General features: G+C 34.3%; 1 protein-coding gene across 1 annotated transcript in view; it reads left to right on the top strand.

Annotated features, from left to right (window-relative positions):
* Positions 1-10,006: 10,006 nt before the first annotated feature.
* Positions 10,007-20,081, top strand: part of LOC140744653 (uncharacterized) — a 60,249-nt gene continuing 50,174 nt past the window's right edge. The window contains exon 1 of the mRNA XM_073076268.1: positions 10,007-10,162. Within this exon, the coding sequence (XP_072932369.1) occupies positions 10,126-10,162 (37 nt within the window). The 5' untranslated portion in view covers positions 10,007-10,125. The remainder of the gene's footprint in view (positions 10,163-20,081) is intronic.

Here is a 20,081-nt window from a genome sequence, read left to right as displayed (position 1 = left end):
CTTGCTTCGTAATAAGGAAATATTTAAAGGAAACATAGCTATTTCCGTACGTCATGGACTTTAACGACTTATTTATTTCGACAATTTACAAGCCTTTCGCACTGAAGGTCTTTAAAATCGAAGTTTTCGAATTCAACATTTAATATTTTTCATTATTATTATAAACACCGATATGTGAATTCAATTAAACAAAAAACGTCAATTTAAAACGCATTTAAATAAAGCTGGAAATCTCATAAATTAATTTATCATTTCAAATTATTTTAATTATGAAGGATTATATTAATTCGACCAAGGTTAATTCTTTAATACTAACTTGTTTTCGCCTGATGATCGAAATCCGATCATACTAATCATTGCAGTCACTTAAGTATTTACTTTCCAAACAAAACTCTCAAAAAACAAACTCGACTCCCAAACAAAAAATAATGTTGGTTGATACACAATGCATAAAAATGTGCTTAACTCTGTCTTAGAGAGGTAGCACACGAGCTACGACAAACATATGAGTGACGGGTTGCAGACGGATGTGGTCGCCGGCGACGGCTCGCGACACTCAACGACCGTCAGCGACCGTCGGCTGTCGACGCCGACCGGAGGCGACCGCGGCTCGTCGTCAATCGCTGACGACACACGGCTACGGTTGGCGACCGCTGGCGACCGTGGTAGTCGCCGGCGCGAGCTGTCGCTCGTTTATCAGCCTTAGAGCGTTTGTCCACCGCCCGTCACCGAGAACGAGATAACGGCGCCGAAGTCGCGTATAGTCGCGTGTCCACCGCACGTTTATGTCATATTAAAGTCGACCCGAAATAGTTTCGTTCTCGGTGACGGCGGCGGTGGACAAACACCCTTAGCCTATAAATAAAAGAGTAGGCAGGACTTATAAAATACAATACATATTGAAAATATCGCAAGCCGGATGCCGTGGGACGATGCTCAGAAACACGAGTAAATATCATCCAATAATAGTCTCATTACTTACGAAATGATTAATCGCCTATCTTTGTTTTGGACTTGGCTAAATTGCGTCTAATTATGATATTAAGTATCGTTGCTTAGAAAAATATTAATAAAAATAAACATTCATTTATATCTTAACAAGTACCTAATCTTATCTATTATTTAGTGAAGGTACAATATTATTAAAACGTGATGTAATTAAATAAGTACCTAATCTTAATGGTAGTATTATTTTATTTTCACGTTCGTTAAAACGATTTGACCTCATAAATCCTCAAAATATATACCATCTAAATATAAAAGGTTTAAAATATATACCATCATACATATTTGCAGCGGATTGTTGCGAAATAGTTTTAATCTTAACTTAATAGCATGGATTTCCGCAAAGTAACGCCTGATACAATTAACTATCATAAATCCTCATTTATATTCTTATACATATGATTCTTTAATAACCTACACCTATCGCTAGCTAACAACAACTGTGTTAAGGACTTGAAGGGTGCTGTGTTTTGACTTGAAGGGTGTAATAAGGGAGACATATTTAGCAGGAGTTTGTGCTTAGGAGGAGCAACGCATTAGTGACCGACTTCAGGTAGGATTCTGCCCTTATCTGAAGTTACTTACAGATGTCCATCGACGGTTGGATTGGACTGCGTGATCTTTTGGTACTTGCAAAAAAATGAGATGTGTGTTCGAGAATCGAATTTGGATTTCTTACAGGACGATCATTTGGCCAAACGATAGAAAAATATAATGTAACTTGTAACATATGGCTCCGTTAAGGCCGTTGGGCGTATGCGAACTAGATACGTGACTAATATGTGGTCCACATCAGTTCCCTGACCTTCCCATAATATACTGGAAAGGCTAAATGTGTAATACGCAAAAAAGCTTTTCCTGTGACGATATTTAGTTCTAATATTACAATTTTGTTTTTATTCTGTACACTTTCCTATATGTTGTTAATTTAAATTGAGGGTTAAAATGAGATTAGGTGCTTTCGAAATACTTGTGTACCTACTTAATTCTTTGCCAAGTCTTAAGTTACAAATATATAAAAAAAAAGATTTTTTTATTCGAGACGTTTTTACATTGTCATGTTTTCGACCTAAACTTTACTGAATTTATACATATTTCAATATTCAACAGTAATCTTTTTACTCTAAGTAGTAATCTGCATAACCCTTACATATACCCACCCTTATTTCCTCAAGTTACATAACAAAGATATTCTTATAAAAGGTGCTTGTTTTCGCAAGTCGTTACGCAAGCCGCGGTGTAGGCAGCTGACTCCACTTAATTACTCCAGCTACTCCGCACTACAACGACCTAAAGGAGCGATATATTAACACTTTCTCTAAGACAAAATACATAAAACTGGTATTTTAATTTAGACCACATTTTTTATTAAATGCCGAAAAAAAAGTAGATGAAAAATAAGAACAGTTTTTTAAGATAGAAAAAGGAAAAAAATACGTAGTCAATGTAAGTGGATACTATCTACGTAGTCTTATCTGAGGTCGGATACGATACACATCAAACTAAAACACAGCAACGCTTAACATTGTTTTTAAATTATTATTACGAACGAACACAGATTTGTCATAGAGACATAACCAAAATATGCTTCATGAACCTTGCGTTTCATAACAATTCTCCATTGCCGGCATTGTAAACAAAATTAAGTGGACTGTATCCAATTGCCACTCCCTTTGTACGTTTATCTTCACAGATAATATTGATTTACCACAATCAAGTAGCTCTTTGAGCCTTTGTATCCGTCTGTTGCCGTTAGGTACATCGAGTACACATCTACGAGCGTAACGGTTACTTGATTGCTCTTGATAGAGATGCTTGATTCGTATCGATACTTAAGTAAATCGATATAATGCGATCCATGCAAATTTTGTATCGATACAATAATATATGATCCAGGCATGGATACAAGATGTGACGGATCGAATCGAAAAATCGTATCGGTATTATTTCGCAACAGTACCCTTACCATGAGTTTTTACGTTTCGACAAATATGGCAGTTTTGGTATTTGTTTACGTATGTGGATCGTTTGATTAATTTCATTGGTTCCATATCTCGAACGATGCAATATTATAATATTGACCCAAAATTTCGATACACAGCACTCGGATCATCTTTATAAAGCATCTCGAGCTCTTGTGCAATACGGGCTTAATACGGATTAATAGTTAAGTCAAAAATAGCTTGCACGTGGAGTAAATTGCTTCGATGCTTTAATAATCCTTTGTTTTAAACCCACAATGGGTTAAAACAAAGGATCAACAGGTACAACAATATAAAATATCATCATCAACCCATTACTGTCCCACCGCTGGGCACGGGTCTCCTTTCAGAATGAGAAGAATTAGATGATAGTCCACCGTGTTGGAAGAGTTTTGGTAGACTTCACATACCTTTGAGATTTTTTTTTATAAATGTCTCAGGTATGCAGGTTTCGTCACGATGTTTTTCTTCGCCATTTAGCAAGTGATAATTCATTTCTAATACGCACATAACTTCGAAAAATCAGAGGTTTGATCCTCGGACCCCTCGATCGAGAGGCCGAGTTTCTTAACCACTAGGCTCTCACTGTATTCACATACTTTAATTAATTAAAATTATTAAATTAATTTGTAATACAAACTTAACTTTAAAATAAAAAATCAGAGGTGATGCCTGCGATTTGAACATTAGACCTCTCGATCAAGAGGCCGAGTTTTTTAATAACTAGGCTATCACTGCTTTAAAACGTATAGCATATTTTATTTACCATTTAAAAAGCTTGTTAATAATACACTCATGATTATTTAATTATTTATTTTGCCTTTTAACTGAAAATATAGAAGATATAAAAAACGAAAATTGTTCAACAGATTACCAGAATTTTCTAAAAGATATAATCGTAAGATTACCCTACAAAGCCTCCAATAAATCTTGAACATTAATTATTAAATATATATTTATTGCGCGGTTTAGCATTTAATATGATCAAAGTAAAAGGAGGTCTTTGGTATGAGTACAACAATGTAAATCCTATTTGAAGATGGTAATGGATATCCAATAAATAGTAGTTAGGTATAAATTTCATTTTATACAAGTGACTAAGTGTGTGATGGTATACCTACGTACAAGTTCCGTAATCGGATTGTGTTATTTTATCGACAGCAAATTGTATTTTATAGAATTTGAAATTTTTTTAACAAAAAATACAACCGACTTCTATGTCACTACAAAGTAAAAAATAATTCAAATAAATGTTGGTTTAGTACATATTTCTGAATTCGGCGCTCAATATATTTCGTTGGATAACGATGTAAACAGCGTGTCTAATATGAGCAAGATACCGGCCGAATTGATAACCACCTCCTTTTTGAAGTCGGTTAAAAACAGTTTCATTTAAAATTCAAATAGACTTCATTAGTGGATATAGATATATTTTCCTTTTCTAAGATATAAATCTTGTCCGAAATTAAAATTGTTTAACCATTTTGCTTACCGTGCCACCTTATTAAAATTCATTACACGTAGAAAACAAATCGTTTCCCTCAAATTAGTATTTCTCTAAACGGGTTTCTTAACATCCCTAATTAAGCGATTTGTATGGAATCCGTTAAGCACTTTTCTGAATCTCGGTTGTCTTTTAATTTTTATTGTCTTTGGTGAGCCAAGAGCTCTTGGCAGCATTTTGCAGTTTTGCGGAAAATGCAAAAACCAATTCCTGGCAGTCGAAAAAATGAAAGCGAACGCAGCCGGACTTAAATGTTCAGCCGTCCATATAAATTTTGTTCTTTAAACACGAAGTTTCAAAGAGAATTACGGCTTGAAGCTTTAATTCTCTTTGATACAAAGGGCACCAAAGTTTCTCAGTAATTAATTATAGATATAAACCCCGAATGAGCATTGGTCATCCCCTGACTTAGTGAAGTAAAGGCCCGAAGGAGACAGCAAGGAACTTTAGAGTTAGATATTCACAGAACTGATCGAAATAGCGTCAGTTAATATTATTATTATTTTATGAGACTATAGTGGTATGCATATAGTATGTATACCTGATTGTACATGATGGACATATGTAACCAATGCCATATAAACATGAGTTGTACAGAAATATAGAATTGCAGTTATACCTCCTCGTTCGAACTTCACTGGTTTCTGTAACATATATACATTATTCAAACCGAAAAAAAATTGTGTGGAGAGCAAATCTAGGAATTTTAGGAAGTCTAGGAATGTAAATTCCCATCACTAAAATATTGATCATCTGTGGCATGAAAATATCGACACTCAGGTTAATATTCGTTTTCCTGCTAAAAAGTATAAATTTAATTAAATAAAAACTATAATAATAAATCGTTGTAGGTACATCGAAAACTTGTAAACTACTATTTACTAAAAAGTCGTCCATTCCTTTTCCATATTCGTCATGTAATATATGCAATATTATGCATATGCACTTAAATACGTAATTTTCTCTTACTTTTGTTAGCCGTTCCCTTTAGTATTGTGTTCTATTTTGTAAGCTTGTCATGTGCAGTTCCAGTCGCTATTCATTTCGAACGCTTCAATGAAATTATGTGCATATTCGTTTTCAACAGAACAATCACTTTGAGAGAACATAAATCTAAGTAAATGGAAAACACAATTTACCTACGCAATTATTTACTGTTGAAATTGAAACTCCAGCTTTCAAAACTTCAAGGTATTAGTTTGTAGGTAGTTTTAAACTTAACAGATAAACTTCTACAAATCTTAGTGCATTCTTGAACGTCTAAAGATATTCTTGAAGGACTAAATATATCTAACAAGTTTCTTTCTTGTAAAGTAATGAGATATTTAAAGTTGTTAGAACTTTATGTGGTTAGACTTCGGAAGCACCACCTATACATATATTTCTGCCTAATAACAGCAGTGTTACGTGCTACTGCGTTCTGGTTTTATGGACTTGGTAAAAGAGAGGTACTTATCCGAGGCATTCCAATTTAGTCGCTAGGGATAGCAAGTTACCTATTTCTGACCTCACGTAAGATTCCAATCCTATCTGGGCTTGATTACACATGTCCATGGGCAGTAACCACTTATCATTAGGCACACGGTATTCGTTTGCGTCTTCTATATGTAAAATATACATAGTAACGATATTCAATAAATTAATACCGAATGCGTTACATAAAATATGATAGTAATAGATATTAATAACTAATGTAATTGATACAATTGATTGAATATCTATAATATTAATGAAAATGTTTAGGTAGGCGTGTAAGGGTAGCTTCCCACGGTCGGTAATTATACGAATTTATGCAGAGATGACGCACAAACAGTCATGGACCGCACAAAAGCTCTTCAAGGGTGCATAACAGTCTGTTGGTCTGCCAGTCGTGCGATTCGAAGCCATTTTGTCATTCAAAATGCAAAGACAATCCCAACGTAAGTTAGGAGTTAATACGAATCCGAAGCATTGCTGTGAAATCGACCGCCTGCAACAGACAATACAGGTGTATTAACAGACAATACAGGTGTATTAACAGACAATACAGGTGTATTAATAGACAATACAGGTGTATTAACAGACAATACAGGTGTATTAACAGACAATACAGGTGTATTAATAAACAATACAAGTGTATTAACAGACAATACAGGTGCATTAATAGACAATACAGGTGTATTATCAGACAATACAGGTGTATTAATAGACAATACAGGTGTATTAACAGACAATACAGGTGTATTAATAGACAATACAGGTGTATTAACAGACAATACAGGTGTATTAACAGACAATACAGGTGTATTAACAGACAATACAGGTGTATTAATAGACAATACAGGTGTATTAACAGACAATACAGGTGTATTAATAGACAATACAGGTGTATTAACAGACAATACAGGTGTATTAACAGACAATACAGGTGTATTAACAGACAATACAGGTGTATTAATAGACAATACAGGTGTATTAACAGACAATACAGGTTTACATTTCGCACCAATGCACCGGTGCGTTGCTGCGTGCGTAACATCATACACCGTAGAAAGCCAGGATAATATTAATTATTAACTCCACACTACAATATCATCTAGAATCAATAGCTCCTTAACTATAAGACAATTGTTGTATTGTAAATATTTTATCTCTTATATTATATTACCGAAATATTTCCGAAGTGAACAAAGCGGTATGTCTAACACAATGTAAATATAGCTAAAGTAAGAGACATTATTTTATTAATTTAAAGAAACTGTCAGTCATAATTTATAACGATGATTTATATGAGATTAATCAACATTTGCAAACTCATTAATTCTCAAGTGCCTATTCACACGTAGCACAACCTCACCACATTGTAGGGACACAATGTTGGCAACCAGTGGTTACGTTGTAATAACTCCAAAAACGTGTCTACGATATATTGGTCGGCGTTTTATGCACGATATCGCATAACGTATCGTACCGCACCGGTATCGCATGGCATTTAGTTATGTACACTAATATTATAAAGAGCAAAACTTTGTTTGTATGTTTGTTTGTAATGAATAGGCTCAAAAACTACTGGACCGATTTTAAAAATTCTTTCACCATTCCAAAGCTACATTGTCCACGAGTAATATAGGTTATATTTTACATGAGATATATTTGATAAATAGATTTTAAGGCGGTAAAATGTTTGCCGGGTCAGCTTAGTGTTACGATATTGTGGTCTGAGTAAAACTGCATTTTCATACGAATATTTACCCTTCTAAATAGTCTAGTTGTCTAGACTGTCGGGGTGGTGCGTGTGAATAGGCACTAAATTTCAATGTTATATTAAATTGAAGGCACCAGAAAGATTGTGTGAATATTGAATAAGAAAGGATGAAACTGAGGAATGGTATTCATTAATTAGATCTCGAATTTCAATTTCACGGTGCGTAAACGATTCAAATAAATGATCCCCTGATTATTAGACATAATTGATGATAAATGGCTTCAGTCACTATTTCCGTCTGATAGTCTGATGAAAGTCGAAAAATACGGCGATGGAAAAATCGGTTAAAGATTTTTCTCGTATACAAAGAAAAAAACAATTTATTTATCATTGTAATTTTGAAAATATTTTCGATAGCAATCCCATCGGAGCATACCAAATACATATTTTAAAAGGAATTGTCTACATACAGGATAGTATATTATTTTAAATACAGGGGTATTATTGGTATTAAAACCTGTTTTAAATTAAACAAAAATCTTTACCTACTACATTCGATCGAAATTACATGAACAAAATTTTGTACTGTAAAATATTGCGTATGTTTAAAAATTTAGATTCGGTGATATATCAGAGAACAAATTACGTGGAAAAGAACTAGGTGAATTAAAAAAATCTTTACTCTTCGTATATACATATGTTATACGTTTGTTGTTAAAATTTAGGACAATTTTTTTAACCGACTCATATTGGACATGCTGTTACCCAACGAAATACAGGGTGAATTTTTGAAACGGGCCTTCAGGGCCAAATCCGAAACTATAAGGATTAACGAAAAATGTTGAAAGGAGTTACGAGACCGATTTTGATAAAAACTAAAACTGCATCATTAGTTTTTTAAAATATTTTTTCCTTAGCCGGGAATCGAACGAGTTCGTTTTTTAAAAAAAAACACCCTCTATATTATTCCACTATCTGATAGTGTTAGAGGGTTTAAGACATTTATTTCTCATTCGACTCAATCTACACATATACACATACATATACTACATACATCACTCTTTTTTCTATTTTTTATAATAAAAGAGTAGCAGACGAGCCTGTAATCCACCTGATGGTAAGTGCTACTGCCGCCCATGGACATCTGTAATGAACCCCTGATAAGATTAGACTCCTACCCGAGGTCGTCTACAGTACCCTTACCATGAGTTTTTACGTTTTGACAAATATGACTGTTTTGGTATTTGTTTACGTATTGGCCTATACAATTTTCAAGTTCTGACACAATCCGCTAGGGGCGCTTATTGGAAATTGTATGGGCAAAAACGTAAACAAATACCAAAACAGTCATATTTGTCAAAACCAAAAAACTCATGGTAAGGGTACAGTTGCGGCGTTACCCTTAAGGACTAAATTGAAATGCCTCGGAAAAGTATCCCTTACCACACAACAAAACAGCGGTCAACACTGTTGTTATAAGCAGAAATAACTCGAACTAAGGGTTCTACCCTTAAAACATTATACAGCCAAGGATATTTGTAATACTGGTTGTAAAATACAGAAAATTTGTATTACCTGCGTTTCAAATATCACCAGTGAAAGGTGTCGTTGAAAACTTCTCTCATTTCGACCTTTTACGTACTATATTGACAAGGGACAAAATATTTTATACAAAAGTTTCAGTCACTAGGAAACTTATTACCATTTGTTCCTTTTCATTTTACTGAAACTCATTAAAGATATTAAATTTAAACGGTTGTGAAAAACTATACTGCTTTTCTCAATTACTTCTTATTATGATACTATTAATTCTTACTTTCAAAATTAATGGAAAGAAAATATAACTTTTATTATTTTTGCTTGAAAATAATAATTTCAAAAGTTTAAATTAGTGATGCCAAAAACTAGAAATCGTAAGACATTATTAAATGAGTTTGAAAATTAGGCGTCTAATATTATGTGATTTCATCGTAAAATGTAAGACAATAATCTAACACACGATCAGCCGACGAGCAGCGTTCCACGTTTACATAACAATAACCAACAATAATCAACACAAATTGCGTTGTGTGGCCTCAGAATGCCTCACAATAGCCGGTATAGGCATTTACGGCATACCGATAGCTTTTATACGTCTCGTGGAACGTAACAATCAGACTTCAGCTTCATGGGAATTCCTGTAGACCACATCGGTTCAGTGTAGCGCGCGATCTCGTTTCGAACATACGCGTCCCAACAGCGCCTGCAATCTTCATCGGAAGTTTGTTTTCGGACTTACATTATATTTTATAGTAGTGTAGCAATATATTTTATTTTTAATACAGTGCATTACACGTAACAAAAAGAATATCAAAAGTGAAGTTTTTTAAGTTATAAATTTTCACAGAACTATCCCGTCCGAATATTGTAGTTTTGTTTTCATCATTAAAGGATATACTTCGCCAGTCAACATGCTTTTCTTTTTTCTGACTGCAGTTTTCTTTGCGAGTAAGTAAAATTGATTATTAGAAAAATCTTCAATTGACCACATTATTTACTTATATTACAACTTATAAGATAATATACGTAAGAATATGTTTAAATAGGTAAAGTACAATACGTTAAGAATTGTGCTGAAAATTATCTATTTTATCTATGTACCTACTCTAATATCTCTTGTATATTTACAGAAGGGATAGCTGAATAGATCGTAGAATGTGTTTTATCCGCTGATAGGCCTAATTCAGCGTATTGTAATCTGTTGTATATTTTTTTGTGATTTTAATATCCAATACTCAATGGAAATGCTTAACTTTAAAATCCCTATAAAATTGCCACCGCCATTCGTCCATTCAAGGCCTGACCGCACTCAGTATGACTGTTATTACGACCTACAATACTCACACACATATGTAGTATTTATTCTTATAAGGTACTTCATCATCAACAACCCATTACTGTCCCACTGCTGGGCACGGGTCTCCTCTCATGAGAAGGATTAGGCCATAGTCTACCGCGCTGGCCAAGTGCGATTTTATTTTTTATAAATCTCTCAGGTATGCAGGTTTCCTCACGATGTTTTCCTTCACCGTTTAAGCAAGTGATAATTCATTTCTAATACGCACATAAATTTGAAAATCAGAGGTGCGTGCCTGGGATTTGAACCTCGGACCCCTCAATCGAGAGGCCGCGTTTCTTAACCACTAGGCTATCACTGCTTCTTATAAGGTACTTAACATTGTATAAACATTAAAGCATTTTTATTATCAGAAAACATCTCTCATTCACATTGTGAAACAGTATTAATACCGAATTTATATCTCGATTGCAATATATTAATTGAACATCATCTTGATTTTAATATTACGAATTGAAATCCAATAAAAATAAATGTTCTCTACTTTATAAAATAAAATTTAAAATCTGACTTCTTTGAATTTTAAAGAAGTAGGTAGTTGACCTGATAGGAACTACGTGGGTAGATTTAAGCGTATTATAAAACGAGCAAGGTATTGAATTCATGGTATTGGCGGACTTCTTTAGACTTAATATATTATAGGGAAATAATATCGTTTGCAGAAATTAACTTAACTATGAAAACAGTACAATTTTTAAAAGATATATACATATAAAAATATTGTAATAGCAAATGAGCATATAGTCCATCTGGTCACTAATCATTAACAAAATATTTTTATCGCCAAGTATAAAGAAAAAATGTATTTCTATTATGACCTATGACATGATCTAAAATTATTATGAAAGGTCTATTTCGATATAGAATCTGCAATCGGCTATTCAGTTTAATTTATTTATGAGGTGACTGCGGCCAATATAGATCTTATTGACAGCGTTTATAAAAGTTATAATAGCCACAATATTATATTATAATGTTTTGTATTATATACTATACGTGCTGAAGCAAAGTTCTCGGTCCCTTAAATTACATACAACTCCAAGGCTACCGGCTTAAACCCAAAGATGAAACCGACGAGGACCGAATTTACGAGGAAGATATACCTATATTAAATCATTGCAGCAAATATTTATGCAAAGGACCTGTTAGGACCTGACCCTAAGGAAGATATATTTATATTGTTGTTTATCAGCTTTATATTGGTAACGATAAATAACTATCATTGGATTGTTAAAGAAAACAACAATTCATAAGAGAACTTCAAATTCTCTACATCCACCCAGGGTTGACTGGTAGAGAATGCCATCAGGCATTATGTTTGCACTTTTGTACATTTATTTTTAGAGGTGATGCAATAAATTAAAAAAAAAAAAACTTTCAGGCAAGTACTGTGAAAGTATTCTTCCTTATAGTTGAGTGGTAACGCAATATATTACACCTCAATGTGAGTAAAAAAGTCAATCTCCTCCAAACTACAAACGTCAATTACAATTTGGATTTCAACGCAAAGGAGTTGTTTCATTTTCGGCCACCTCATTAATTACTATGTATTACAATATTTTTACATCTGCGGCCATTCGCGTAAAATATTTTAAAAAGTATGTATATAGTAAGTTAAAACAGAATGACAGATGACATTATTACGGTAATCACTACCGCTCATGTTTTTCCAGTGTTGTGTTGGAAGTTTAAGTGTAAATTATTGCTTTAAACAATTAAACGAAGATGAACCTTACGTAGGGATGGCGATTCATTCCGAAAATGATCGATTCTTGAATCGATTCGAATTGAAGTGCAATAAATCGATTCACAAAAAAATGGAGGCTCAAAGTATCGATTCTCCCAAATTCGATCTTTTCAACTGCAAAAAGGGCGATGATAGCGAAAAAAAGATCATCAGGACAAACAAGCACAGAAATTCGTATCCGTCAGCAAAAAATATCTACAATACATTGAACCAACTTCGAAAAGATCGACTTTCGATTTTCTAGGATAAAATATCGATTCACTGAATCAATCCATTACTGAAGATCGATTAAAATAATCGATATTTTTGGTTAAAACGATCAATGCTTCGATTAATCGATCTCTGATCGCCATCCCTACCTCTAGGAATTGTTCTTGGCATGTTTTATTAGGTTTTAGTAAAGTGTACAAAAGGTGACCGGGAGCCCATACATTTTGAAAATCTCCTTTACGGATTGGAATTATTAATTTCAAAGTAATAGTAATTTATTATTACATCGTGAATTCGTCAATAGCGGAAAAGTTGTTGATGTTTATTTAAACATTTCTGCAAAATAAACTTGATCAAAGTACCGGAAACCAATAAACAAGGCACCAGAAACCATTAAAATTAAACATGAAGACTTTATTATTATAATTGTGATTAATTTGACGGGCTTGCGGCTATAGACATTGATTTTCTTTGCTTTTCCTTTCAATTGAACTCGTTTTAACGCTATTTTCAAAGTGTCCCTTAATAACAAATTGAAGTCTGTCTGAAACTTATAAATAACATTTAATAATTTAATTACAATTCCATCACAACCTTTTTCCTTGCCTATATTACGTTAGATATTTACTTTCATTTTAAAAAGAACATGATATTTTCGATCAAATCAAATTTTGTATTTGGGGTGAGGGTGTATTTGAGAATACAGATACCCTTTTACCTGAAAAATATTTAGGGTGTTTTTCAACAATTGAAAAACAGGGTTTTGCACCCAGGTAAGCTTTGCGGAAAGCTTTTAAAATATAAAAATCCAATACGCAACTGAAATAGGATCAATTCGGATTTATTGACGTAATAAGATACAAATAAAAAGTTTTACCGAACGTTATATTGAAATAACATAATTAAAATACAGTAATTAGCCATGTTTCAATGTTTTTATACGTTTATTTCCTAATTGAATTTTATCTCCATTCGTCCTTTAGATTTATGTCCCTAAGGATATAAACAAGTGAAGGAAATTGTATTCAGATTCTTTTTGACCTTTATTTATCGTGGAAAATGATAGCATTAAGAGTTTTTATACGAAACCGGATAGCTATCCATTATTAGAGTACGTCTTCATAAATAAAAGTAATATTATCTTTAAAAGATGTTAACTTTAATTATATATTGATCGTAATTTGAGTTTGGGTGTGAGCTATGTGAGTGATTATGATAGTATGAATCCGTTTCTGTCCCATTGTTGGGCTCAAATCTCAGAGGAATAAGTGTGCAGACTACTTTAGACCATAGTCCATTCCGTTGGCCAAGTAAAAATTACTAGGCTTCGAGGCTGAATTTTAGTTTGTAGAACTTTCAAATGTAGGTTTTTGTACAAAATTATACTTCACCATTAGAACAAGTGATAATTAGTACTCCGAATAATCTGAAGTGCTTACATGGGATTCGAACTTGGAATTGGTATTAGAGGCCAAATTCTAAATCCACCAACTAGGCTCTCACTGCCTCTTTATTTCAAATGTTCACTCATTGTATTCTTAATAGAATTATCAAAGCTAATAGTGAAGTGAGTTGTGTAAGGACTGGAATATAATTTTCTCAAGTTTTTCTGCATTGTGCATTGTGTGGTGATTACGATGAGATGTTGTTCTCGGATTATATTATTTAAAACTACGTAAAGTTTATCCGACATATGATGGTATTTCGTGTTTGCACTGAGTACTGTCATTGTCTGTCTGACATAACATATTATTTTCGACTCCATAAAAAACGTGATATTTGGCTCGTATGTAATCGGCCGCTACATCTATATAGCTATATCAACGTCTTATGTCCGTCGTATGTTTTGTTAAACTCCATTGCAATGCGAAATTTGTAAGAAGAACTTCATTCTATACGTATTTACAAGCTTTCTTATTACAAACTTTACGAGCGTCAAATCTTACAACTGAATTTAAAACCAGAAACCACAACCGATTAAGTTCGTGGTTTGGATTGCAATGCATGATTATATTACAGTTCCAGAGATAGAGCCTTGTGGCAGACGGACAGACGGCCAGACAGACAAACGGACCGACAGCGGAGTCTTAGTAATAGGGTTCCGTTTTTACCCTTTTGATACGGAACCCTAAAAATGAAAATTTTGGTGATATGGAACCCTCCGGGTATGAGTTCGACTTGCACTTGGCCAATTATTTATTAGAAACTTTACGAGCATCAAATCTTACAACTGAATTTAAAACCAGCAAACCACAACCGATTGAGCTGAAACTGCACACGCGTTTGGTTTGGATTATAATGCATGATTAGATTTATGACGTTCTTAATCCAATATGGCGGACGGGAGAAAATGGCGGACAAATTACATTGTTAGCACTCTCATGAAATGGGTATTAAATGAAATTCTGTGAATAACGCGAAGAATAAAATAATGTAAAACATATAAAATATGATTTTAATAATAATAAACATCTTGTCACTAAGTCGCTAAATATATTGGTCTGCACTTTTAATAATTATCTGAAAGTAGATCATTATTAACTATAATCCGATAATTACACGGTAACTGTCTGTTAAGTGGGGCACTGTCCAGAACGGGCTTCTGCTTTCAATTTATCGGAAAATGGCCGCTTTGTTCCACAGATCGTGTCTGCTCGACTATAGTTACTATCCATCACATTAATCCAGTGTTAATTACACCGTGTAAGGTATTAAATGTTTTATAACAAGATTTTATTTTACTTTTTTATAATATAGGAGTAGTACATGCATGCTCGTCTGCTACTCTTTTATTATAAAAAAAAAGTAGACGATACAGTACACCTGATGGTAAGTGGCTACTGCCGCCCATGGACATCTGTAATCAACCCCAGGTAGGATTAGATATTCCTATCTGAGGTCGGCCACAGATACGCTGCTACCCCTGAGGACTAAGCTGGAACGTCTCGGAAAAGTATATCTCCCTTACCACACCCATCAAACACTGCTGTTATGAGGCAGAATTAACTCGCTTTCTTTGTTATTTTTACAAAATACTTTTAAACTCATTTTTTAAAGTTTTCATTTAACTTCTCTTGTTAGCTATTACGCATATGAGATGAATCTTATCACTAAATTTTAAACCAGTTAATCGTAACCTGGAACCTGGAATTTTGCTAATTGCTGTTAAGATGGTTGATTATTTTGTAGGCATCCCAAAGATTTGGCTATCAAATGAAAGGGTTTTCTGAGAGGAGCACGAAAATACACATTTCTTTATTTGTTTCTAAATTCAAATTTATTACTCCTTAGTGCAAAACTCTTTCATAAAATTAATTGGTACCAGCCAACAAGATTTTGTAAGGTGGATTTTTTGAGATTGGGCTTTGACTTTAAAGGGTATTGTAACGCAGGTGTTCCAATTTTGTTGTCAGAAATAGTAAAGCCAAATTATGGCTTTATTTTTGGAAATATTTTAAACTTTTGAGTAATTCTTTTTTTGTCGATATTCGGGCAATTACCTTTAGGCGGCTTTAAACTATAGGGGTTCAGAGGGACCTTCTATGCGAAATTAGATTAGAATAGAATTCAATTATACTTTATTCAATTATAATTACATCAGCAACACAGACCAAAATGTTTCACATATATTCAAACCACATATAATTATCCAAAACAAACAAAAAATAATGTAAGTATTTATTTCTCTTTCATTATTAAAATATACATAATAATAAGGTAATTTAGATTTCAAATATTCAAATCATGGATTGAAATTGCTTTGAATATGCATTGTATGAACCAGTGATGCCAGGTTATTGATGAGTTTCGGGAATGATATAGTGGATGTATGTTAATAAGATTCTAGTAAATGGAATACGAGATGAACAATTTCCTGGAATTAACTAGCACTAATAATTCATCGGTGTTCTATAATCTTTACTAATAACAGTGTTTTGTAATGAAGGATGGATGATATGAATTAGGATTATAAATCGCTTCAAAATAACGTTTTTTTTTTATAATTATACCTAAACGAAGAGACAGACGGGCTACCTGATGGAAAGTAGTCACCGTCGCCTATGGACATTTGCAACACCAGGGGAGTCGCCAATGCATCGCCGGCTTTGGAGGAGAGCTCTTTTTACACCTTTTTTGAAGAGCCCCATGTCATAGCGCTCCGGGAATACCTCAGAAGGAAGTTCATTCCACATCTTGCACGTCCGTGGCAAGAACGTCCGTGCAAACGGAACCGTGGAGGACCGCCTCGAGTCCAGTTGGTGTGGATGGAACTTCATCCTTCGGCGAGTGGTGCGATGGAGGAATGGTGACGTAGGCACCAGGTCAAATAGTTCCTCGGAACACTCACCATTGTAAAGCCGGTAGAACACGCAGAGGGAACCTATGTCCCTCCGTAAGCTTAAAGGTTCTAACCGATCGGAGGTCCTGGGGTTGTTGACGATTCTGATCGCGCGTTTCTGCACGGAGTCAAGTGGATTGAGTTGGTATTGGGGCGCCCCGGCCCAGAGATGGGAGCAGTACTCCATGTGGGGTCTCACTTGTGCTTTATACAACAGAAGGAGTTGCCCCGCAGTGAATTACCGCTTCGCGCTGTTTAAGACGCCCAGCTTTTTTGACGCCAACTTGGCTTTAGCGTCCAAATGATCCCGGTACTGCACGTCACACGATATGTCAACTCCCAGGATTCCCACACTTTTATCAATGGTGAGTGGAATACCTTGGAACCGTGGCGCTATGACGAATGGGTTTTTTTAGCGGTAAACGCGCAGACGGGTTAAACTCAACAAGGTTAAGACGACCCCATCGAGACTTGCTCCAGAGAGTCTTCGATTTACGTATTAACTTTTTATTAAAAATATATCTGAATATTTGGTAGAACTGTTTGTGGATCGACTCCGTAGGATACCACCGTCACAGCTTTTTCTAGGCAGAAATAACAGCAGTTTTAACAGCTACTATGATCTGGTTTGAAGGTAAGAAATAAACTTCTCTGAGGCGTTCCAACTTAGTCCTCAGGGGTAGGAACACATCTGTGATCAACCTCTGGTAATCTTATCTGGCATTTATTACAGACGTTCAATGGTAGCAGTGGTCAATTGTTTAGCGTGCACTATATCTTGATACTTGAGACCCTTGCTACTTCTATATTGCATAAAAAAATAAAAAGCATTTAATTTTAGAAACTATTAAATAAATGTAGAAATTATTTGGCAAATCGCGTGGCGGAGTGGTCTCCATGCCGGTTTGACGCGCAGAGGGTCCCGAGTTCGATCCCCGGCCAGACAGATATCTAAATGATGAATTTAGATGTCTGTTTCTGGGTCTGGGTATTTGTGTATTTCTCTATGTGTGTGTCTATAGTAACCATAACCCAGGGAATCCTAGTGTGGGACTGTGAGTGTAGAAAGCGTTTTTTATTATGATTGTTTGTATAGAAAAGATAAGTTGGGTTGTAGTTGTTCAAATTAATAATACCATATATATTTTGGTTTGTGAATTTACAAGAACTATGAAGTTTCGTAACAAACTTATTCATCAAAGGACATCCTTCGGCATCAAGACTATTGTATTACCACACTACAAGACTTATACTAGTTTCATGCTCTCACAGTGATATCACTTTCTAGATTTAGCAATTAAGTAGAACACAAAGTACTATGGCGCAAGTTTGTTATGTTGAGTTTGTTGAATATGGGTCTAAAAATTAGTCAATTTAGAGTTGAATTTGCATACGTAGAGTTCCAAAAACAAATCTTCACTGTTTTTTTTTTCAGTAGTATTCAGACGCTGTACTTAAAAAGAAATAATAGTTTTATTAACCAAAAAATCTTAATATATATATATATATATATATATTAAGATTTTTTGGTATATATATATATATATATATTTCTTATGTGCGTGTGTATGTCACTGAACTCCTCATAAACGACTGGACTTAATGAAATGTTGTGTGTGTTCAAGGGGACTTGAGAATGGTTTAGATTCACAATTTAGTCCGTGGGAAAAGGTTTTTTTAATTAATTTTTAATTCGTAAGTAGTTGTTGATTTTCGAATGTTTCACATTGGATTCGACAGATTTCGCTGCCATCGCAGTTTCAATAAAAGCTTTGTATTTTGACGTAAAACATTTTGTACTTTCACAAAGTTAATAATATTCTTTTGAAATAACATTCTATAATTTAATAACGAAATAAATTTTGGAGGACTGAAAAATTACCATGCATATTTTGACTAAAATCATAATTGTGATTTTATTTTGGATAAGATAACATAAAATAAGAAAGTTATTGTGATGTCACTCCAAACGCTAAGAGATGGCCATCGAAACATCAAATGTGGTTCATACATTGGGGACGCATATATGAATTTCTTTATCATATTATTGGCAATAAAGATGAATTCTGCCGCTCATTGTCAAAATAAACAAATAAAAATGGCAACCACAAGAGGGATACGAGTTTTCCTTATGAATTTTCTGTACTTTGAAAGCGCCACTTGATACTTTACGTTATGACGCTTGAGAGCCTTCAGTTGTATAAAGTTTTCCTTTGCTTTCCTTTATATACATTTATATTTATTATTTATATTACTTGAGGTTGGAATCCCAGGCACGCACGTCTGATTCTTCAAAGTTATATGCGTACAAATATTTAATTATCACTTGCTTAAACGATGAAGGAATCTTGAGACAACCTACTGTCTGGGAGTTTTTTAAAAGTTCTCAAGGTAAACCGCACTTGACCAGTGCGGTGGCGGTCTCATTATGAGAGGAGTTTAACATAGATCCGTCATTGGTAGACGTCGATGACAATAATATGACTTACGTTGATTATGGTAAATAGAAAGTAATCGGTGAAATGTTGTTTAAAGAAGAGAACCATATACCGGTCGAACACCACAAAGATATTTTCGAGTTTGGCAGTACGTCTGGTCGTTCAGGAAAACAAGCATTTTTTTATAAGATTTAGGTAACAAAAGAGCGTGCAGGCCACCTTATAGTAACTGGTTAGTTCCATCCGTGAACATTTCTATCGACTCCACTTAAACCAGAGTGTTTAAACCAAACTCCTCTGAAGTGGATCACAAATATTTAGTCACTCCTGACTGAGATTGTGACGTCATACGCAAACGAGTTGGCTTCTATTTCCTTCCACAGAAAGACAGAACTGCTGCACGCTAGCAATGGGTGTGGGTGGGGTAATTAACTCTACCACGTTTCTCATAAATTACCCTCTAAACTAGGTAAAATGAGACACATTTAAAATCCAAATTGTTTTAACTTTTCAGTACCTACTTGGGAATGCTTCTCTAATGCCCACCTATTATTATATTTCTCAAATTTAATAGACCCGCCAACTATCCTTTGAGAAGTAACTTTATTACGAAACTTAACCATCAAGTTGTAAAGTGAGGGCCAAAAGCCAAGTTTGCAAACCGAAAAAGCTATTTATTGTTAAAAATATATATACCTAAACTCTTTTGAAGTTAATAATTTAATAACAATAATTGTATGATCACGTAATAGACCAATGAGACAAGCAGTTTAGGA

The sequence above is a fragment of the Epargyreus clarus genome, unplaced genomic scaffold (assembly GCF_041222505.1).
Source record: "Epargyreus clarus isolate Ecla_fem2 unplaced genomic scaffold, WU_Ecla_fem_2.2 ptg000009l, whole genome shotgun sequence".
Taxonomy (NCBI): Eukaryota; Metazoa; Arthropoda; class Insecta; order Lepidoptera; family Hesperiidae; genus Epargyreus; species Epargyreus clarus.
Note: the sequence above shows the minus strand (reverse complement) of the source record. Positions and strands in the feature narration are given on the sequence as shown.